The sequence below is a fragment of the Scyliorhinus torazame genome, chromosome 5 (genome assembly GCF_047496885.1).
Source record: "Scyliorhinus torazame isolate Kashiwa2021f chromosome 5, sScyTor2.1, whole genome shotgun sequence".
Lineage (NCBI taxonomy): Eukaryota > Metazoa > Chordata > Chondrichthyes > Carcharhiniformes > Scyliorhinidae > Scyliorhinus > Scyliorhinus torazame.
Genome location: NC_092711.1, coordinates 167378595 through 167402467, shown reverse-complemented (window position 1 = coordinate 167402467; position 23873 = coordinate 167378595). Strand labels below are relative to the sequence as shown.

Genomic DNA, 23873 nt, shown 5'->3' with positions numbered 1-23873 from the left:
CACCCCTACCTGGGGTGGTCGGTCAATTGAAGGGGTGAACAACACCAGATCCATTCGAGTATTGCCCTCTGTAATTGTTTCTCTGGCACCCAAATGTATATGTACCTCCCCAGTTGCCCCCTCCCCCACAAACAGATGCCTACTTATGTGTTAAAAATAATATTGCCAATTGTACAGAGTTGCTGTTGTTGAGCTAGTGCATAATACCCTACCAGCTATTTTATTTTATTATTTTTTGTTTGTGTGTGCTCTTCTATATATATATATATATATATATATGTATATTTTATTCTGTGTACATAACAGTAAATATACTTTGTTCAAAAACCCACTGAAAAACATGTTTAAAAAAAGATTGAAGGGGTGAAAGTCGTTCATGTTTTTTAAATAAACATTGATATTGTTAGCTGTCTTCTCAGATGGTGAAGTCACTTGAACTAAAGCATTGATAGTATTTGATATTTCACAGTTCTGTCTTGCCAGATGTTTAAGGCTTTTCCTAACTAAACCTTTAGGAGGGTCAATTTAGAATAGAGCAATTAGGCACCTGTAACTAAATTATACTAAGCCCAAATATTAATTATCTGCTCGTTCAAACGGAAAGACAACAAAGAACAAAGAGAAGTACAGCACAGGAACAGGCCCTTCGGCCCTCCAAGCCTGTGCCGACCATGCTGCCCGTCTAAACTAAAATCTTTTGCACTTCCGGGGTCCGTGTCCCTCTATTCCCATCCTATTCATGTATTTGTCAAGATGCCCCTTAAACGTCTCTATTGTCCCTGCTTCCACCAGCTCCTCCGGTCGTGAGTTCCAGGCACCCACTACCCTCTGTGTAAAAAAGCTTGCCTCGTACATCTCCTCTAAACTTTGCCCCTCGCACCTTAAACCTATGCCCCCTAGTGACTGACCCCTCTACCCTGGAAAAAGTATTTGACTATCCACCCTGTTTATGCCCCTCATAATTTTGTAGACTTCTATCAGGTCGCCCCTCAATCTCCGTCATTCCAGTGAGAACAAACCGAGTTTATTCAACCTCTCCTCATAGCTAATGCTCTCCATATCAGGCAACATCCTGGTAAATCTTGTCTGCACCCTCTCGAAAGCCTCCACATCCTTCTGGTAGTGTGGCGACCAGAATTGAACACTATACTCCAATTGTGGACGAACTAAGATTCTATACAGGTGCAACATGACTTGCCAATATTTATACTCAATGCCCGGCCAATGAAGTCAAGCATTCCGTATGCCTTCTTGACTACCTTCTCCACCTGTGTTGCCCCTTTCAGTGATCTGTGGACCTGTACACCTAGATCTCTCTGACCGTCAATACTCTTGAGGGTTCTACCATTCACTGTATATTCTCTACTTGCATTAGACCTTCGAAAATGCAAAACCTCACATTTGTCCGGTTTAAACTCCATCTGCCATCTTTCCGCCCAAGTCTCCAAATGATCTAAATCCTGCTGTATCCTCCGACTGTCCTCACTGCTATCCGCAATTCCACCAACCTTTGCGTCATCCGCAAACTTACTAATCAGACCAGTTACATTTTCCTCCAATTCATTTATATATACTATGAACAGCAAAGGTCCTAGCACGGTTCCCTGGGGAACACCACGAGTCACAGCCCTCCAATCAGAAAAGCACCCTTCCATTGCTACTCTCTGCCTTCTATGACCTAGCCAGTTCTGTATCCATCTTGCCAGCTCACCCCTGATCCCGTGTGACTTCACCTTTTGTACCAGTCTGCCATGAGGGACCTTGTCAAATGCCTTACTGAAGTCCATATAGACAACATCCACTGCCCTACCTGCATCTCTAGAAAGTTTCACAGGGATGATACCAGAACTGAGAGGGATTAAGTTACAGGATATGTTGAACAGGCTGGTAATATTTTCTCTGGAAAAGAGAAGGTTGAAGACTGACCTGATAGAGACTTTAATGGGCGTAATAGGATTGACATCATCAAGTCATCACTGTAATTATAGGATAGAAATTCAGAATTGATAATTCTTGTTGTCACAGAAATCCTTCTTCCGAAACTATAAATCTCTATCCCCCACACACTCCCTCCTCCCAATTGATTTCAACACTAATTAATCCCACTATCCCCATAGAACATACAACATACAGTGCAGAAGTACTTCCTGCTTTTTCCCCAATTCTCCTCCTGGAAGGTGCTGACTCTCGGGTTCAGTTTCACTCTCACCTGTTGCTCTCCCCAATATGTCACCCAGGTGTCTAAATCTTTACACCTGAAGTTAACAAACTGTTTTACTAAGGGGGGGCGTCATAATCCAATCCAGTGACTACCCCCCCCCCCCCCCCAAAGTCCCAAGTCCAAGGAGTTTGGAGACTGGGCTCCGAATGAGTAATGGCGGCCGAAGCCCCCATAATGCCCCGCGCTGCGGAAACCACTCTATCCGCCGTGCAAACGTGCGGCCCGCAACTGTGCACGCCCAAGGGTGAGGGGAGCTTGCGCATGTGTGGGGGAAGAGTTGGAGGACCAGGACAGTCAGAGCGCAGACGTTGTGTGAATGAAGACTGAGCTTCACATCGACTGAAACGTCCTCCTGTCTCCAACATCTAGGAGTAAAACACTTTCTTTTCTCTCCCTTTCCATTTCTTTTCTCATTCTGACCTTCAATTGGTCACTTACAGCAACTGAAGGGAAAGGAAGTGAATCCAGGGAGGGTGCAGACTCTGGAAAGGTCGGCCCAGGTCTCTCTCTCTCTTAAAGATATTGGCATCCTTTGCTCCCTCAGCTTGACATATTTATTTGTCTGGCTAAAAGGATGGTCTCTTTCCGAATGTTCACAATTAAAGGGCTGGTTTCCCCAGGAGATGGCTGACATTTAAGGGGACAGTAAATTAATATCAGACAGAGATATGTCTCATGTTGTTATATGGTACATATTAATGATAATAATCTTTATTGTCACAAGGAGGCTTACATTGAAGTTACTTTGAGAAGCCCCTAGTCGCCATATATGTATTATTTATGGTTCTGTTATAAAGTACATTTATTTCCAGTCTTGTAATATAGTACTGTTGTTTTGTTATATATTTCCAGCCTCAGAGCATTGCAGCACAGAATGAGTTAGTCAGCAACTCGAGTCGATGCCAACTCTCTGTCGAGCAATTCTGTCAGTCTCACATTTGTCCAATTCTGTAGCCCTGCAGTGCCCTTCTAATTTTATTGCAAAATTATTGATCAGCTATTTGCAGGCAAGGGGACAGCTGGCAAGTGGGAGTCTTTCAAAAAGGTGTTAACTAGGGTTCAGGGTGAGCACATTCCTCTCAGGCTGGTAGAGGAGGGAACCTTGGATGACTCGGGATATTGAGGCTGTGGTCAAAAAGGAGCCATATGGCATGCATACGCAGCTGGGATCAAGTGGATCCCTTGAAGAGTGCAGTGTTTGTCGGAGTAGAGTTAAGGTAGAGATCAGGAGAGTAAAAAGGGGACATGAGATTGTCTTGGCAGATGAGGCAAAGGAAAATCCAAAGAGCTTTTACAGATACATAGAGGGTAAAAGAGTGACTAGGGAGAGGGTAGAGCCTCTTAAGGATACACTAGGTCATCTATGTACAGATCCACAAGGGATGGGAAAGGTCCTAAATGATATTGGCCTTCTGGAAGTTTAAATACAACACATCTACTGGTCCCCCTCTATCCACTCTGGTTGAGACTTCCTCGAAACACTCTGATAAATTAGTCAGACACGGTTTCCCTTTCACAAAGCCATGCTGACTCTGCTTGATTAGATTATGATTTTCTCAATGTGCTGCTATTATTTCCTAATAATTGATTCCAACATTTTTTTCAACAATAAATGTTAGGCTTATCGTCCTATAGTGTCTCGTTGTTTTCCTCCCTCCCATTCTGAATCGGGGGGGGTTGTCACATTGGCAGTTTTCCAGTCCTCTGGTACTTCTCCAGAATCCAAGGATTTTTGGAAAATTACAATCAATGCATCCACTATCCCTGCAGCCATTTATTTTAGGATCCTAGGATGCAGCCATCCAGGGGACTTATCTTATCCCCATTAGTTTGTCAAATACAACTTCTCCAATGATGGTATTTAATTGCTCCCTCCATATTCTTTAGTATTAATGGGATATTTTAAGTATCTTCCACCGTAAAGACTTTTGCAAAATATCTGTTTAACTCCTCTGCCATTTCCTTGTTCCCCATAACTGACACAGCGGCATGGAGGCACAGTGGTTAGTGCTGTTGCTTCACAGCTCCAGGGATCTGGATTCAATTCCCGGCTTGGGTCACTGTCTGTGCAGTCTCCACGTTCTCCCCAAAACAGTGTGGGTTTCCTCCCACAAGCCCCAAAAGACGTGCTTGTTAGGTGAATTGGACATTCTGAATTCTCCCTCTGTATACCCGAACAGGTACCGGAGTGTGGCGACTAGGGGATTTTCACAGTAATTTCATTGCAGTGTTAATGTAAGCCTACTTGTGACAATAATAAAGGTGATTATAATAAAGAATATTACTATCTCCCAAGATACAATCAGATCAGCCATGAACCTTTTGAATGGTGGAGCTGGCTCGAGGGGCCGAGTGGCCTACTCCTGCTCCTAATTTGTATGTTATCACATCCTTTATAATAAATTGTAGCATTTTCCCTCCTACTGATGTCAGGCTAATGGGTCTGTGGTTCCCTGTTTTCTCTCTCTCCTTAAATAGTAGGGTTACATTTACCACCTTCCATTCTGCAGGAATCATTCCAGAATTTATAGAATTTTGAAAGATGATCACCAATGTATCCACTATCTCTACAGCCGCCTCTTTCAACACTCTGGGGTGGAGAGCATCAGCTTTGGGGGATTTATTAATTTTCAACCACATTAATTTCTCCAGTACTGCTTTTTCACTAATACTAATCTCTGCTCACTAGTCCCTTGGTTCTCTAATGTTTTTGGGACAATTTCTGTAAAATTCCTCCATGAAGACAAACACACACTGTTTAGTTTCTCTGCCATTTCCTTATTCCCCATTATAAACTCTCCTGTCTCTGCCTGGAATGGACCCACATTGGTCTTTGCCAATCTTTTCCTTTTCACATTCCTATAGGAGCTTTTGCAGTTCTCCCCAGTTTGCTCTCATATTCTATTTTCTCTTCCATCAGTTTCTTGGTCCTTTGCTGAATTCTAAAACAAGTTCTCAATCCTCAGGCTCACTACTATTTGGGCCACTTCATGAGTCTCCTCCATTGATCTAATGGAATCTTTAACTTTCCTTGTTCGCCACGATAGCTTCATTTTGCTGTTTAATTTTTGTTTCTTAAAGAAATCTATATTTTATGTAAATAAAATGCGAGCAGTTGCCTGTCTATTGTTTATCGACATACAAAGAACAAAGGACAGTACAGCAAAGGGACAGGCCCTTGGGCCCACCAAGTCTGCTCTGATCATGATGTCTATCCAAACTAAAACCTTCTGTGCTTCCATCTGTATCCGTCTATTTCCATCCGATTCATGTATTTGTCAAGATGCCTCTTAAACGTCACTATCGTACCTGCTTCCACAACCACCTCCGGCAGCGAGTTCCAGGCACTCACCACCCTCTGTGTAAAAACCTTCCCTCGCATGTCTCCTCTAAACTTTGCCCCTCACACCTTCAACCTGGTAATTGACTTTTACAACCGGGGAAAAAGCTTCGGACTATCCACTCTGTCCATGCCACTCTTTTATCAGGTCGTCCCTCAACTCCGTCGCTCTAGTGAAAACAATCAGAATTTATCCAACCTCTCCGCATAGCTAATACCCGCCAGGCCAGGCAACATCCTGGTAAACCTCCTCTGCACTCTCTCCAAAACTGATGCACGATCAATTACACAAAGACGAGAGTTGGATGCAATCGAGGCTTTATTACACTGAAATGTGTGGCCTCCTACAGCAGCTGGCGAAATGGCTGCTATACTGGGAGCACACATATTTATACTCCGCCTACTGGGCGGAGCCAGCAGGCAGGGAACTACCCCCGTATCTGTAGTACAGGGCCTCACCATAAAGTATCTACATCGACATTCTCTATATACAATACATACATCAGTGGTGACTACCACATTCACCCCCTGTTAAAATTGAGTCCGACGGGGGTGGTGGAGAACTATATGCAGAAAGATGTGATTTCAAATACAGAAAATATTACAAGTTCAGGCGGTCCGGAGCCTTGATCTGCCGTTGAGAGCAGTGCTGGCGGTGACTCCGGCGTTGGTTTGGTCTTCGGTGACTCCGGGCGGCGACTCCGGTGTTGATTTGGTCTTTGGTGACTCCGGGAGCGTGGCGAAATCCTCTTCATCCCCGGGTGTGAGCCGGGGGAGGACGGATTATCCTGGAGCGGGAACTGCGGTGGGGTGCGCCGGAGCAGGGGGGTGGAACCAGCTGGTGCCAGATCCCTGAGGGAGACTGTGTCTTGGCGGCCGTCGGGGTAAGCCACGTAGGCGTACTGCTGGTTGGCGTGAAGTAGCTGTACCCTCTCAACCAACGGGTCCACCTTGTGGAGTCGAACGTGCCGATGGCGGAGAACGGGTCCGGGGCTGTCAGCCATGTCGGGAGGGACACAGAGGTGGACTTCCTAGGGAAGGCAAAGAGACATTCATGAGATGTTTCATGAGTCGCAGTGCACAGGAGCGACCGAATGGAGTAAGGGCGTCGGGGAGGACCTCCTGCCAGCGGGAGGCCGGGAGATTTCTGGACCCTAGGGCCAGCTGGAAGGCCCTCCAAACCGTCCCATTCGCCCTTTCCATCTGCCCGTTTCCCCGGGGGTTGTAGCTGGTCGTCCTGCTCGAGGCGATACCCCTGTTGAGCAGGAACTGGCGCAGCTCATCGCTCATGAATGAGGATCCCCTGTCGCTGTGGACGTAGGCGGGGAAGCTGAACCGAGCGAAGATGGTGTTGAGGGCTTTGATGACGGTGGCAGACGTTATATCAGGGCATGGGATGACGAAGGGGAATCTGTAATGTTCATCGACCACACTGAGGACGTAAGTGTTATGGTCGGTGGAGGGGAGGGGCCCTTTGAAGTCCACGCTGAGGCGTTCAAAGAGGCGGGAGGCCTTCACCAGGCGCGCACGGTCTGGCCAGTAGAAGTCCGGCTTACACACCGCGCAGACCTGGCTGTCTCTGGTGATTGCCCGGACTTCCTCGATGGAGTAGGGCAGGTTGCGGGCCTTAATGAAATGGTAAAAACGTGTGATCCCCGGGTGACAGAGGTTGTCGTGCAGAGTCCGGAGTCGGTCCACCTGTGCGCTGGCACATGTACCTCGGGATAGGGCATCAGGGGGCTCGTTGAGCTTACCGGGGTGATACAAAATCTCGTAGTTGTAGGTGGAGAGCTCGATCCTCCACCTCAAGATTTTATCGTTTTTGATCTTGCCCCGCTGTGTGTTGTTAAACATGAAGGCAACCGACTGTTGGTCAGTGAGGAGAGTGAATCGCCTGCCAGCCAGGTAATGCCTCCAATGCCGCACAGCGTCAACGATGGCTTGGGCCTCTTTTTCAACGGAGGAATGCCGAATTTCGGAGGCATGTAGGGTGCGGGAAAAGAATGCCACGGGCCTGCCTGCCTGGCTGAGGGTGGCGGCCAGAGCGACGTCTGATACATCGCTCTCGACTTGGAATGGTAACGTCTCATCGACTGCGTGCATCGCGGCCTTGGCGATGTCGGCCTTGATATGGGTGAAGGCCTGGTGGAGCCTCGGCCGTCAGGGGAAAACAGTGGATTGAATGAGTGGGCGGGCCTTGTCCGCATAGTTTGGGACCCACTGGGCGTAATATGAAAAGAACCCCAGGCATCGTTTGGGGGCCTTGCAGCAGTGGGGAAGGGGGAGTTCTATGAGGAGGCGCAGGTGATCGGGGTCGGGCCCCAGAACTCCGTTCTGGACCACAAAGCCGAGGATGGCTAAGCGGCTCATGCTGAACACGCACTTCTCCTTGTTATAGGTTAGGTTGAGGAGAGTGGCGGTGTGGAGAAATTTGGCAAGGTTGGCGTCATGGTCCTGCTGATCGTGGCCGCATATGGTGACATTGTCCAGGTACGGGAAAGTAGCCCGCAGTCCGTACCAGTCAACCATTCAGTCCATCTCCCGTTGGAAGACCGAGACCCCGTTAGTGACGCCAAAGGGAACGCTAAGAAAGTGGTAAAGGTGGCCACCTGCCTCGAAGGCTGTGTATGGGCGGTCCGCCTTGCGGATGGGGAGCTGGTGGTAGGCAGATTTCAGGCCCACAGTTGAGAAGACCCGGTACTGTGCAATCTGATTGACCATATGAGATATGCGTGGGAGGGGGTACACGTCGAGCTGCGTGTACCGATTGATGGTCTGGCTGTAGTCAACGACTATCCTGTGTTTCTCCCCAGTTTTAACGACTACCACTTGGGCTCTCCAGGGGCTGTTGCTGGCATCGATGATGCCCTCCCGAAACAGTCACTGGACTTCGGACCTGATGAAGGTCCTGTCCTGGGCGCTGTACTGTCTGCTCCTGGTGGCGACAGATTTACAATCCGGAGTTAGGTTTGCAAATAGGGGAGGTGGGTCGACCTTTAGGGTCGCGAGGCCGCACACAGTAAGGGGTGGTAGGGGCCTGCCCCATTTCAGTGTTAGGCTCTGGAGGTTGCACTGGAAGTAGCAGGGCAGCGCAGAGGTTAGGAAGGACGTAGAGACGGAAGCCGCTGAACTCCACGCCTTGGACAGTGAGAGTGGCGATGCAACACCTCCGGATCGCCACGGAGTGGGACCCGGAGGCCAGGGAGATTCTCTGGTTAACGGGATGTAGCGCGAGGGAGCAGCACCTTACCGTATCGGGGTGAATGAAGCTCTCGGTGCTCCCGGAGTCCAGCAGGCAGGAGATCTTGTGCCCATCGACCTTCACTTTGGTTGAAGCAGTTGCAAGGTTGTGTGGACGAGACTGCGGAAAGCGGATAGATCCAAGTGTACTTTGTCCTGAGATGATCCCACTCGTATCAGTTAACCACTCTAACGGTTGTGTGTTGAAAATGTAGGATCCCTTTGAGTGATGTGCACTCTCTCCTAATTATGATCCAAATTCTTGGAGGATGTTTCTTTTTGCGACCGTGACCGAGGCGAGACGCGGCTGGTCATCGGTGGTTGCGGGCGATGAGCAGCTGGTTGAGGTGCCGGATGGGCAGGGGTCCTGGGGGGAACACGATGGCGGCACCCACGGGCCGCACGTGCGTGGGGAAAACAAGATGGTGGCGCCCATTGGTCCTGGGGGGGGGAACAGATGGCGGCACCCACGGGCCGCACGTGCGTGGGGAAAACAAGATGGTGGCGCCCATTGGTCCTGGGGGGGAACAGATGGCGGCGCCAACGGGCTGCACGTGTCGTGGAGAAAACAAGATGGTGGCGCCCGTTGGTCCTGGGGGGAACAAGATGGCGGCACCCTTAGGTCGCACGTGGTCTGAGGAAGGGAAAATGGCGGAGCCCACTGTCCGCACGTGGCGGGTGCCGGAACAATAGTGGCAATTGAGCGGGCCTGGCACACTGCAGCAAAATGATCGGTTGGCTGCCGCGTGGCACAGGCGTGGGGTTGGCTGAGGGCGTTCGCTGATAGGGTCCATGATGGGGCGGCCGTCTGCGGAGTCCATGATGCACAGGGGGGGTGGGCCGCTCGGCCGGGTGCATAGGCTGGACATTGCATGAAGCGACCGTGAGTGAGAACGCTAGCTTTTTGGTTTCTGCGAGGTCGAGCGTGGACCGTTCTAAAAGGCGCTGGCGGATGTGATCGGCCCCTATGCCCGTAACAAATGCATCTCTCATGAGCAAATTCGAGTGTTCCATGGACGAGACGGCCTGACAGTAACAGTCTCTAACTAGGGGAACCCGGGCACGCCAGAAATCTTCCACTGACTCACCAGGAAGTTGACGACACGTGGAGAGGAGGTGCCTGGCGTATAGTGTGTTCGGCCGCTGAGCATAGTTTTCCTTCAGTAGCGCCATGGCTTCTGCGTCGGTCGGCGAGTCCTGGATAAGTGGAAAGACATTGGAGCTCAGCCGCGTGTAAAGGATCTGGATCTTCTGTGGTTCTGGGATTGGGGCTGGTGCAGACCCGATGTAAGCTTCGAAACAGGCTAGCCAGTGTTGAAACTCCTTTTTGGCGTTGTCTGCTTGCGGATGCAGCTGCAGGCGATCCGGCTTGATGCGGAGGTCCATCTTCTGAAAACTTAGTGTAATAAATTGGTGCACGATCAATTACACAAAGACGAGAGTTGGATGCAATCAAGGCTTTACTACACTAAGATGTGTGGCCTCCTACAGCAGCTGGCGAAATGGCTGCTGTACTGGGTGCACACATATTTATACTCCGCCTACTGGGCGGAGCCAGTAGGCAGGGAACTACCCCCATACCTGTAGTACAGGGCCTCACCATAAAGCATCTACATCGACATCCTCGATATACAATATATACTTCAGTGGTGACTACCACGAAAGCCTCCACATCCTTTTGGTAATGTGGTGACCAGAATTGTAGGCAATATTCCACGTGTGGCCGAACGACAGCTGCAGCATGACTTGCCAATTTTTATACTCAATACCCCGACCAATGAAGACAAGCATGCCGTCTGCCTTCTTAGCTCCTTATCCACCTGCGTTGCCACTTCCAGTTATTTGTTTATTGTAATTTCCCATTCTACCAGACAACTTGCCCCTCATACCATGACAGTTTCTTTCTGCGAGAAACACCCAGATAAATTAGGCAAAAGAACCCTGTAACCACCATAGCCCATCTTCATGGCAACATGGCTGCTTTGGGAACTAAATATCTTCCAACGTGCAAACACCTTTTCATTCTGTGCTCCTCGTCAAACTTGGAACCAGGTAATCGCAACTAACCTCAAAAATGGTCAGCCCACCAGAGGCAGAGGTGCTAGACTGACCAGTCCAGCAGAAAGAAACCCTCCAATCATCACCCTTCACCAGATGTCAGAATGAACAAAATGCAGTCCTGGATGTCAGTGAGAGCAGAAACAATAACGGAGCAAACATCTGTAATTTGTGAACTTGTTGGAGTCACAACAGGTGCGATGAATCACAAAACCCCTCCCCACATTGAGCGCAGATGAATGGTCTCTCCCCAGAATTAACTTGGTGTCTCCGGAGTTGGGTCGGATCATTGAATGCCTCCCCTGCTCAGAGCAGGTGAATGGCTTCTTCCAGGTGTGAACTCGCTAGTGTTCCTGCAGGGTGTCCGGATATCTGAATCCCTTCTCTCACTAAGAGCATGTTAACGCCTTCTCCCCGGTGTGAACTCGCTGGTGTCTCTGCAGGTTGGATAACCGAGTGAATCCCTTCTCACACTGAGAGCAGGTGAACGGCCTCTCCCCAGTGTGAACTCGCTGGTGTCTCCGCAGGCTCGATGAAGTAGTGAATCCCTTCTCACACTGAGAGCAGGTGAATGGCCTCTCCCCAGTGTGAACTCGCTGATGTATCCGCAGGTTGGATAACTGAGCGAATCCCTTCTCACACTGAGAGCAGGTGAACGGCCTCTCCCCACTGTGATCTCGATGGTGTCTCTGCAGGCTCGATGAAGTAGTGAATCCCTTCTCACACTGAGAGCAGGCGAATGGCTTCTCCCCAGTGTGAACTCGCTGATGTATCCGCAGGTTGGATAACTGAGCGAATCCCTTCTCACACTGAGAGCAGGTGAACGGCCTCTCCCCAGTGTGAATTCGCTGGTGTGTCTGCAGGACGGATAACTGAGTGAATTCCTTCTCACACTGAGAGCAGGTGAACGGCCTCTCCCCAGTGTGAACTCGCTCGTGTGTCTGCAGGCTGGATAACCGACTGAATCCCTTCTCACACTGAGAGCAGGTGAACGGCCTCTCCCCAGTGTGAACTCGCTGGTGTGTCAGCAGGCTCGATGAAGTAGTGAATCCCTTCTCACACTGAGAGCATGTGAATGGCCTCTCCCCAGTGTGAACTCGCTGGTGTTTCCGCAGGCTGGATAACTCAGTGAATCCCTTCTCACACTGAGAGCAGGTGAACGGCCTCTTCCCAGTGTGAACTCGCTGGTGTGTCTGCAGGCTGGATAACCGACTGAATCCCTTCTCACACTGAGAGCAGGTGAACGGCCTCTCCCCAGTGTGAACTCGCTGGTGTGTCAGCAGGCTCGATGAAGTAGTGAATCCCTTCTCACACTGAGAGCATGTGAATGGCCTCTCCCCAGTGTGAACTCGCTGGTGTTTCCGCAGGCTGGATAACTCAGTGAATCCCTTCTCACACTGAGAGCATGTGAATGGCCTCTCCCCAGTGTGAACTCGCTGGTGTAACTGCAGGGTGGATAACCGACTGAATCCCTTCTCACACACAGAGCAGGTGAACGGCCTCTCCCCAGTATGATTGCGCCGATGAACTTCCAGCTGAGATGGAACCCTGAATCCCTTCCCACAGTCCCCACATTTCCACCGTTTCTCCATGTTTTGGGTATTCTTCTTTCTCTCCAGGTTTGACCTGTCAGTTGAAGCCTCGATCACACACAGAACACGTGTACGGTCTCTCTAAGGGGCTGGTTTAGCTCATTGGGCTAAATCGCTGGCTTTTAAAGCAGACCAAGGCAGGCCAGCAGCACGGTTCAATTCCTGTACCAGCCTCCCCGAACAGGCTCCGCAATGTGGTGACTATTGGCTTTTCACAGTAACTTAATTGAAGCCTACTTGTGACAATAAGCGATTTTCATTTCATTTTCATTTCATTCATTTTCCCCGCTGTGAATGGTGCGATGTTTTTTCAGGCTGTGTAACTGGTTAAAGCTCTTTCCACAGTCAGTGCTCTGGAACACACTCACTCGGGTGCGTGTGTCTTGGTGCTTTTCCAGTCACACTGATGGTTAAAATCTTTTGAAGCCGACAGAACAGACAAACATTTCTCCTTCGAGATTCAAAGGCCGATGATATTCAGTTCCAAGGAATTGAGAGACTCAGTCAGATCGAGAAGTAAAGTTTGAGATTTCTGTCTGTAATTCCTCCTCTTCGTCTAATATCCTGTAAAAACAATTTACAAAAGACATCACTGTCAGTACAGGATAGAAATTCAGAACAGACCATTCTAGTTTCTAGAGAACATTCTTTCCTCTCTTATTCCCCAAGAGCTGTGAATCCCCGTCCCGCACTCTCCCCCTCCATTCTCACTCTGCTGCATCTAATATTCACCCTCCCAATTCTCCTGAAGGTGCTGATTCAGGCTGATTGACAGATCCATGCTCACTGCTTCCTGTCCTCTGCACAGAGATCTTAACAAATACGAGCTGCAGTTGGCCATTCGGCCCATCGAGCCTGCTCGTCTATTCTGTGGGATCATTGGCCGATCTATGTCAGCGACATTCTGCGTGTTACTGACCAGAGGCTGAGTGTGCTGACTCAATATCTGTGAGCTCATGAGGCCGAGCTGTAAAACACCATGAAGAGGCTTGATGATCCGGAGGAGAGAATCCTGAACGTTGAGCAAGATGCCTCCTCGGCGGAGGCAAGAATTCAATCCTTGGAAAACCGGCTGAGTGGTGTGGTGGACTCCTGGAGAACTTGGAGAACTGAGGGTCAGAGACCGAACATCCGAGTCGTCAACCTGCCAGAAGGTGTGGAGGGTGAGGCTCCCGTTAGGTTCTTCGAGGACCGGCTGCCACGTTTTCTCAAGCTGGATTTGAAGCCTGGGCATTTCAAATTAGAAAGGGCCTCGGATCCTGTCTTTGAGGCCGAGGGATAGATTTCATCCCAGGTCTGTAATCATTCACTTCCACAGCTTGAAAGATCACCAGAGGGTCCTGGAGATGGGCAAGGTGAGGTGAGACCTTGCTCCCACCTCACCTTACAGTGAATTATGTCGCTTTGTCCTGTGATCCTGAAATTGTATCCAACAATTCCGTCAAGTCTTTCAATAATCCGACTACTGCCTTGGCATTCGCTAAATCCATGAAGGGGAATAATTGGAGCGATGATTTGCAGCCCAGACTAACTGAGGCTCTAATCCGGACTCTTTCCCTATCTTGGTGTTGTCTGAATTTGTTATCTTTTATCCTGTTGAAGGGAGTTGTTATTCTGTGAGGGCCGATTGAATGTCTTCTTCTCCTCGAGTGTTCCAGGGACTCGGATTATCTTATCTCAGTTATGGTAGATGTGCCGTGTGCTTATTATCCGCCGTCTTTCTTCTATTATCCGAGCGTTAATCGTGGCAGAACCGAGTGGCGCCATTGCCAAAGGGTGGGTGGTGGTGGATGCAGGTCTTCACGGGTGGGTCTAAAATGTGGGAGGGACATTCGATCCCCATTTCCTTGTTGGCCCTTCTTTTCTTCTCCTCATTTTGGAGAAGGTATCCTGAGGGTAACGACAGTCTGGCCGTGGGGTTAATCCTCCGGGTCCTCAGTCTTATTGAGGAATGTCCCCTTGGATCTATTGTGGTGGTGATTCTTTTGTATTTTTGTTAGTATGGGAGGGTTTATGTGCTGTTGACTTTATCCTACTCTGGTACAGATGGGGCTTTTATCTGTGAAAGGAGCAGTTTGGGGAGACTTTGGTGCCTCTGGTGTAAAGTGAGTTGGAGGAGGGGGTAATGGCGCACGCCCGATTGAGGCGTGAAAATCTGTTCCTGTTCTCTCTGTCATCTAACTAATGGCGGCAGTTAATCTGCAAATTTTCTCAGGGACTGTACGGGGCATCCATCACCCTATCAGAAGGAAAAAGATAATCTCCTTTCTTAAGGAGAAAGTCGACATAACCTTAGTACAGAAAATTCATCTGGATGATGGGGAACAGTTCTGGTCAGCCTATTATAGGAAGGATATTGTTAAACTAGAAAGAGTGCAGAAGAGATTTACGAGGATGCTGCCAGGTCTTGATGGTCTGAGTTATAAGGAGAAGCTGGATTGGCTGGGACTTTTTTCCCTGGAGCGTAGGAGGTTTAGATGTAATCTTATAGAGGTCTATAAAATAATGAGAAGCATAGATAAGGTATACAGTCGACATCTTTTCCCTAAGGTAGAGGAGTCTAGAACTAGAGGACATAGGTTTAAGGTGAGAGGAGAGAGATACAAAAGAGACCAGAGGGGAAATTTCTTCAGATAGAAGGTGGTGAGCATCTGGAACGGCTGCCAGAGGCAGTGGTAGAGGCAGGTACAATTTTGTATTTAAACCCCAGTTACATGGGCAGGGTGGGTATAGAGGGATAGGGGATAAATCCTGGCAAGTGGGACTAGCTTAGTGATAGAAACTGGGCGGCATGGACAAGCTGGGCCGAAGGGCCTGTTTCCATGCTGAAAAAAATCTATGACTCTATCTGGAACACAAAGAAATCTCGCCTGAAGTCTGTTGAGCTCCAATTACCAGGAGCTAAGGGAGTGTATGGTCTCCCGAAAATCATGCTTCATCAATTGGCCTCTCGTCTTAGGTTCATAATGTCTTGGGATGGACCCAACATTCATCTGGCTCAATACAGAAGCAGACCAGTCAGGTCTCCCTGTATCCAAAACTGGCATAGGCTGATTATGGAATGCATCTCCATGCAATTTTTAATGTCTGTAATTGATTCCGAGTCTGATGCATTGGGTAAAGTGTGGGACTCCTATCTCAAATACATAGCCTCCAATTTGACTGACTTGCGCCTCCTGAGCCTTGTGTCTTTGTGGGTTTCCTCCGGTTGCTCCAGTTTCCTCCCACTGTCCAAAGATGTGCAACAAACGTGTATTGGTCACACTAAATTGCCCCTTAGTGTCCAAGATGTTTAGGGTAGATAGCTTGACCATGATCAACGCACCGGTTTACGAGAATAGGATGGGGAGTGGGCTTCAGTGAAGTGTTCTTTCTGAGACTCACTGCAGACTTGAGGGGTGAATGGCCTTCTGCACTATCGGAGTTCTCTGTCATCTATGTTGTGTTATTCATTTTAATTTGTATATCCGGTTAGTCTGTTTGTAATATTTTACAAACTGAATTGTTATCCTCTGTTATTATATAATCTTACTCTCTTTCCCCACACACTATTCTAACCTGTTAACTGGTTGTTCAATTGATCTGGCATTTCATCTCGAGGCTCTGGTCCCTCAAATATCCTGTTCCAAATTAATTCTGCAATGTGTTGCTCGGATTTATGTTGGCAATATCTCTTGTTCCACTCTGTGACCATTTTCCACCATTCTTTCTGTTACTCTGTTGCATTCATTGTTTAAAACATGATTTAAAAAATAACAACTTATTAAAAATCTGTCCACCTCATCCGTGAATATATTCAATGACCCCCCACACCCCACTGGTCCCTGTGGGAGATCCAGAGACTAATAACCCTCTGAGGGAAGAGATGACAGGAAATATATAACATAGCTACAGCACAATATTACAAGGCTAGAAATAATAATAAATGTAATTTATGACAGAACCATAAATAATATGATGTGGAGATTATATATAAATGTCTAATTTGTACCATATAACAACACGAGACATATCTCTGTCTGATATTAATTTACTGTCCCCTTAAATGTCAGCCATCTCCTGGAGAAACCAGCCCTTTAATTGTGAACATTGGGAAAGAGACCATCCTTTTAGCCAGACAAATAAATGCACGGTAGCATTGTGGATAGCACAATTGCTTCACAGCTCCAGGGTCCCAGGTTCGATTCCGGCTTGGGTCAGTGTCTGTGTGGAGTCTGCACATCCTCCCCGTGTGTGCGTGGGTTTCCTCCGGGTGCTCCGGTTTCCTCCCACAGTCCAAAGATGTGCAGGTTAGGTGGATTGGCCATGATAAATTGCCCTTAGTGTTGGGTGGGGTTACTGGGTTATGGGGATAGAGTGGGAGTGTTGACCTTGGGTAGGGTGCTCTTTCCAAGAGCCGTTGCAGACTCGATGGGCCGAATGGCCTCCTTCTGCACTGTAAATTCTATGATCAAGCTGAGGGAGCAAAGGATGACAATGTCTTTACGAGAGAGAAAAGCTTTCCAGAGTCTGTACCCTCCCTGGATTCACTTCCTTTACCTTCAGAATGAGAAAAGAAATGGAAAAGGGGGGAAAAGAAAGTGTTTTACTCACAGATGTTGGAGACAGGAGGAAGCCTCATCGTCCAGCTTCCGCATTCAGGCAACAGGGGAGCTGATTGGATGGTGGAAGAGTCCTTCCGGTTCACCAACTCTTCCCATTGGTCAACAACAGTCCGGCGCACGCACAGGAATCCTCGGTGATGTCTCAGGGTCCAGTGCTCAAGCCCGGCGCGCGGACACGGCAGCTCCACGCCACTCATTAATCCCCCTCCTCCAGACAAGGTTTCCAGGCAACCGGCTGACAGCTCCGGCCAGAGCGAAGTGATTTTCCCTCCCTCCGTGCCGGGACTGCGCATGTCCAAGAGAGAGGAGCGGCTGCGCATGTGCGAGGGAAAGCCCACCCCCTGACCTTCCTGGTGAGGTGTTGACCAATGAGAAGAGTGAGGACCGGAAGACTCTGCTCCTCCAGCCAATCAGCGCGAGCTTGGTGTGAATGGAGATTTTACTTCACACAGATTGAAATGTCCTCCTGTCTCCAACATTTGTGAGTAAAACACTTTCTTTTCTCCCCTTTTCATTTATTTTCTCATCCTGACCCTCAATTGGTCACTTGCAGCAACTGAAGGGAAAGGAAGTGAATCCAGGGAGGGTGCAAACTCTGCAAAGCTTGGCCCAGGTCTCTCTCTCTCTCTCTTAAAGTCATTGACATCCTTTCCTCCCTCAGCTTCATAGAACCAATGAATTTACAGTGTAGACGGAGCCCATCGAGTCTGCACGGCCCTTAGAAAGAGCACCCTACCTAATCCCACGCCTCCACCCGATCCCTGTAATCCAGTAAACCGACTGAACCTCTTGGACATTAAGGGCAATTTAGCATGATCAACCCATCTAATCTGCACATCTTTGGACTGTGGGAAGAAACCACAGCACCCAGAGGAAACCCACACAGACACGGGGAGAATGTGCAAACTCCACACAGACAGTCTCACAACGCCAGAATTGAACCCAGGTCCCTGGAACTGTGAGGCAGCAGTGCTAACCACTGTGCCTCCCTTGATACATTTGTTTGTCTGGCTGAAAGGATGGTCAGTTTTCTAATATTCACAATTAAATGGCTGGTTTCCCCAGGAGATGATTGACATTTAAGGGGACAGTAAATTAATATCAGACAGAGAAATGTCCAGTGTTGTTATATGGTACAGATTAGATATATTATTTATGGTTCTGTAATAAAGTACATTTATTATTATTATTAAATCTGCACTGACCCGCAGAAAGAGCACTTCACTGAGGCCCACTCTCTGCCCTATCCCCATAACCTCATGCATTGATTATAGACAACCCACCTAACCTACACCAGCACAGTGGGCTGAACAGCTGGCTTGTAATGCGCAACAATGCCAGCAGCGCAGCTTCAATTCCCGTACCGGCCTCCCTGAACAGACACCGGAATGTGTTGACTAGGGGCTTTTCACAGTAACTTCATTGAAGCCTACTTGTGGCAATAAGCAATTATTATTATACCTCTTTGGACACTAAGGGGCAATTTAGCATGACCAATCCACTTTAACTGCACATCTTTGGACTGTGGGAGGAAAACGTAGCACTCAGAGGAAACACACGCAGACACAGGGAGAATGTCTATCTTCACACAGACAGCCACTCAAGGAATCAAACCTGGGTCCCTGGTGCTGTGAGGCAGCAGTGCTACCCACTGTGCCCTATTCCTGGCCGAAGTTGAATTTAATTCACTCGTGGAATGCCCAGGAGGAGCAAGTCAGTCAAATTGGAGCCTATGTATTTGAGATAGGAGTTCCATACTTCACCCAATGCACCAGACTCTGAATGAATTACAGACATTAAAAATTGCATGGAGATGCATTCCATAATCAGCCTATGCCAGTTTTGGATCGAGGGAGACCTGACTGGTCTGCTTCTGTATTGAGCCAGATGAATGTTGGGTCCATCCTAACTCAATCCCTTATGAACCTGAGACGAGAGGCCAATTGACATAGTCTGATATTCGGGAGATCCAACCCTCCCTTAGCTCCTGGTGACTGGAGCAGAACAAACTTGAGACCAGATAAATGTACTAATCGTTCCATTAATTTCCTTAACAATTCTGTTCGACAGCAGTATAGGCAGTATCTGCAGAGGGTACAACAGTCTGGGCAACACATTCATTTTAATGAAGGTGATTCTCCCTCACCATGAAATCGGAAGAGCCGACCACCGGGCAAGGACCCACCTAATAGTCACCATCAGCTGTGGAAAGTTGGCCCCATATAGCTGTCTAAAAAAGGGGGACATTGACATTCCCAGATATTTAAATCCCAAGGGGAACCATCTGAAGGGTAACTTAGCAAGAAAAGAGGGCTTACCCCTCAACAGCTCAAACCCCCTCCCCCACTCTAATAATGCCCGGGTCTGAAACACTGGGTTCGACACAAACAGCTGCCCGTCATCGACGCTCAGAGTGATCTTGTGCTGCCTCACCCCACCCTCCAGTCTCGATATCAGAGTTTCTGATCTAATATCCTCCAGCAAGGGCTCAATGGCCAACGCAAACAGTAAGGGGGGCAGAGGGCAGCCCAGTCTTGTCCCTCTCTGAAGCTCAAGGTTTGATGCCCGTAAACCATTGGTGAGCACCGCTGCTGCCGGTCTGTGATGTAACAATTGAATCCACTCAATATAATCCTCACCCAACCCAAAGCCTCGCAGCGGATACACCAGATAATTCCACTCAACTCGAGCAAAAGCTTTCTCTGCATCGAAGGAGATCACCAGCCCATCCAATGCATATTTCTGAAAAGCCTGAATCACATTCAGCAACCTTCCAACATTGCTACTGGAAAACCTTCTCCTTATAAACCCAGTCTGGTTCTCCCGCACGATTGTCAGAAGGATGTCCTCCAGCCTTATCGCCAAAACATAAGATCGCAGTTTCAAGTCAACATTCAAAAGAGAGATTGGCCGATGAGAGGCCCACTCCTCTGAGTCCTTGCCCACTTTCAGAATCAAAGAGATATTAACCTCACAAAGAGTCGGTGGCAGCATCCCAGAGTCAAAAGAGTGACAACACATATCTACCAATGGGTCCAACAACAAATTCTCAAACCCCCGATAAAACTCACCCACAGCCATCCGGTCCCGAGGCTTTACCCGGCTGCAGCTACTTCTTGGCCTTTGACACCTGTTCCCTAGAAATAATATAATCTTTTATTGTCACAAGTAGGCTTACATTAACACTGCAATGACTTTACTGTGAAAAGCCCCAAGTCGCCACATTCAGGCGCCTGTTTGGGTCACAGAGGGAGAATTCAGAATTCTCAGCCGGTACAGGAATTGAACCCGCGCTGCTGGCCTTGTTCTGCATTACAAACCAGCTGTCTCATTAAGATTTTCTGAGGCCTCCAGAAGCTTCAGGGAAGAGAAAGAATGTTCCACACCCATCAACACATCACCAGACTGCTCAGACTTGTGTAATCCTGCATAGAATTCCTCAAATCCCTGTTTATCTCCTCCGTCTTCATGACCCTTTTCCATCCCCCAAGCTGAATAAAGGTATTCGCTCTAAAGTCGGCCTTTTTGTTTGTCAAACAGGCAAGTATTTGCTCGGCTTATTCCCAAACTCGTACAACTTCTGCCTGACAAACGTTCAACTTTTCTCGGCCTGCTGAGTAAACAGGGAGTCCAAAGCCACTCTTGCTGCATTAACCTCCTTCAGCAATAGCTTACTCGGGCCCTCCATATGATTCTCCTCCACCTTCACCAAACAAACCTCCAGATGCCGCTGGTTCTCCAGCATCCTGCACCTTTTGTTAGCAGTGTGAGAAATGATCAGCTCCGAGTATAAACTTTACACATCTCCCACAAAATGGAGCGGGGAAATACCAGGAGTCGAGTTAACCAAAAGGAAGAACTCAAACTCTTCCCGAAAGTGCACAATAAATGAATTCAGGGAGGCTCCAAACCTCCACATTCTCGACCTGGGGGTGAGCCCTCGAGCAGAAACTCCAGACAAACGGGGGAAGGTCTGCGATTAGGATGCTCCCTGTGGTGCAAGAGGACACCAGGTGTAGGATCGTCCTCGGCACAAAAAAGTCAGAGATTCTAATCTGACATTGCTGTGGGGCTGGAAAGAAGGTAAAATCTCTGCTCCTCGGGTACAAAGTTCTTTAAACATCCACATAACCCACCTCCTCACTGTTATGACCCCGGACCAGACCCCAACAGTGGCTTGGATACTGGACACAAACCCCAATATTTTATTTGTGTTTTGTCAGACTGTGAGTGAAGGATACCTCACTCCAGGAGTGATTTCACAAAAAATAGGCTGTGCTGTATGAAAATAAACTTTATTACTAACACAATATTAAAATAAATTTAACATCGCACCAGAAAACAGCTGACAAATAGCCCTTAAGCAATGCTAATCAATACAGTGAATACAGTAACCCTTAACTGCTCCCTTTATTCCCACTCAAACAACAAAAACACCATCTCAGCTATCAATCCACCGTTAAACACAGTTAGCCCTCAGCAGTACCTGCTTTACACAGATATTCTTTGAGAAAGAGAGATCTTGTGTCACCGCTTCAAAGACAAGATCTCGATCCTGTCAGAACCATGAAGAAACTTGGGAAGCTGTTTCAGCTTGTTTCAGCTCGCCTTCGAATGACACTCTTCTGAACTGCTTGGAAAGAAACTGCCAATCTAGCTGCAGACATATATTTTCAACTGAACTGAGATGCTTGACCTCTGCTCACGTCTTGAACTAATTCTCAACGAAAACACTGCTTTGCTGCAAAAAGCCTGAAACCGTGGCTCCTCCCAGTACTGACACCATCTGACCAAGCTGAAATCTAATTAACTCCACAGGGAATCCCCTTCATCCAAACAACATTCCATTAGTCCACGCTTTTTACGATGCTTTAATTACACCTCTGGCTCCAAAACTTCATTGTCCTTCAAAAAGAATAAATTTAGAGTACCCAATTCTTTTTTTTTCCAATTAAGGGGCAATTTAGCGTGGCCAATTCACCGACCCTGCACATCGTTTTACATTGTGGGGGTGAGACCCATGTAGACACAGGGAGAATGTGAAGACTCCACATGGACAGTGACACGGGGCCAGGATCGAAACCAGGTCCTCGTCACTGAGGGGCAGCAGTGCTAACCACTGCGCCACCGTGCTGCCCCCGGCAATGAATTCAAAGACAATGTGGTGAAGCTTTGGGATTCTCTACCCCAGAGGACTGTGGAGCCTCAGTCATCAAGTATTTTTAGACCGAGAGGGATAGGTTTCTCGATATTGAAGATATCGAGGGATATGGGGGATAATGTGGAAAAATGGTGCTGAGGTAGATCGGCCAATGATCCCATTGAATGGTCGAGTAGGCTTGATGGGCTGAATGGCCGACTGTGGCTCCTATTTGTTATGATCTGTGTCCAGGACAGGAAGCAGTGAGCAGGGATCTGTCAGTCAGCCTGAATCAGCACCTTCAGGAGAATTGGGAGGGTGAATATTAGATACAGCAGAGTGAGAATGGAGGGAGAGTGTGTGGGATGGAGATTTACGGCTTTTGGGGAATGAGAGAGGAAAAAATGTTCCATAGAAATTAAAATAATCTGTTCTGAATTTCTATCCTGGACTGACTGTGATGTCTTTTGTAAACTCCAAAGGATCGGATTTACAGACAGAAATCTCAAACATCACGTCTGGATCTGACAGAGTCACTCGGTTCATCGGCCATTAAATCTAGAAGGAGAAATGTTTGCCCGACCTGTTGACTTCAACAAAGTTTAACCATCAGTGTGACTGGAAAAGCACCGAGACACACACACCCGAGCGAGAGTGCTCCAGAGCACTGACTGTGGAAAGAGCTTTAACCAGTTACACAGCCTGAAAAAACATCACACCATTCACAGCGGGGAGAGACCGTACACGTGTTCTGTGTGTGGACGAGGCTTCAATTGATCATCTGACCTGGAGAGACACGAGGAGACCCAAAACATGGAGAAACCGTGTAAATGTGGGGACTGTGGGAAGGGATACAGATTCCCATCAGAGCTGGAGATTCATCAACGCAGTCACACTGGGGAGAGGCCATTCACCTGCTCTCAGTGTGAGAAGGGATTCACTGAGTTATCCAGTCTGAAGAAACACCAGCGAGTTCACACTGGGGAGAGGCCATTCACCTGCTCTCAGTGTGGGAAGGGATTCACTGAGTTATCCAATCTGAAGAAACACCAGCGAGTTCACACTGGGGAGAGGCCGTTCACCTGCTCTCAGTGTGAGAAGCGATTCACTCAGTCAAGCAGCCTTCAAACACACCTGCGAATCCACACTGGGGAGAAGCCGTTCACCTGCTCTCAGTGTAGGAAGGGATTCACTGCTTCATCGAGCCTGCTGAAACACCAGCGAGTTCACACTGGGAAGAGGCCGTTCACCTGCTCTCAGTGTGGGAAGGGATTCACTATTTCATCCAACCTGCAGAAACACCAGCTAGTTCACACTGGGAAGAGGCCGTTCACCTGCTCTCAGTGTGGGAAGGGATTCACTACTTCATCCAACCTGCTGAAACACCAGCAGGTTCACACTGGGGAGAAGCCGTTCACCTGCTCTCAGTGTGGGAAGGGATTCTGTGTTTCCTCGTCCCTGCTGAGACACCAACAAGTTCACAATTGATTACAGTGATGGATTCTGCTGTTATTGTTCTGCTTCAATTACATCCAGGACTGCATTTCGTTCTCTCTTCTCTTTCTCTCTCAGGGATTCTGAGACAGGAAAAGTGATGGAACCGTGGCGAACAAGAAAAGTTAAAGATTCCATTAGATCAGAGGAAGAGGCTCATAAAGTGGCCAAAATAGTAGTAAAC

General features: G+C 48.3%; 2 protein-coding genes across 4 annotated transcripts in view; one reads left to right on the top strand and one right to left on the bottom strand.

The window, feature by feature from the left end:
* The window catches only part of LOC140418026 (uncharacterized), a 149960-nt gene that overhangs the window by 41287 nt on the left and 84800 nt on the right, over positions 1-23873 (top strand). The window contains 1 exon segment of the mRNA XM_072501456.1: positions 22997-23677. Within this exon segment, the coding sequence (XP_072357557.1) occupies positions 22997-23677 (681 nt within the window).
* On the bottom strand, positions 5863-17418 carry LOC140422301 (uncharacterized). 3 transcript variants are annotated; one of them, XR_011947373.1, is made up of 3 exons: positions 17045-17418; positions 8812-13015; positions 5863-6592 (listed from the first exon to the last, which is right to left on the bottom strand). XR_011947373.1 is itself a non-coding variant. In XM_072507326.1 (2 exons), exon 2 carries the CDS (start codon positions 12449-12451, stop codon positions 11249-11251), a length of 1203 nt encoding a protein of 400 aa, XP_072363427.1. In that variant the 5' UTR covers positions 12452-13015; positions 17045-17418; the 3' UTR covers positions 5863-11248. The 3 variants fall into 3 exon arrangements, 2 of the variants coding, with proteins under 2 accessions (XP_072363427.1, XP_072363428.1); XM_072507326.1 differs by having other exon boundaries at positions 5863-13015; XM_072507327.1 differs by lacking the exon at positions 17045-17418 and adding an exon at positions 14842-14957 and having other exon boundaries at positions 5863-13015.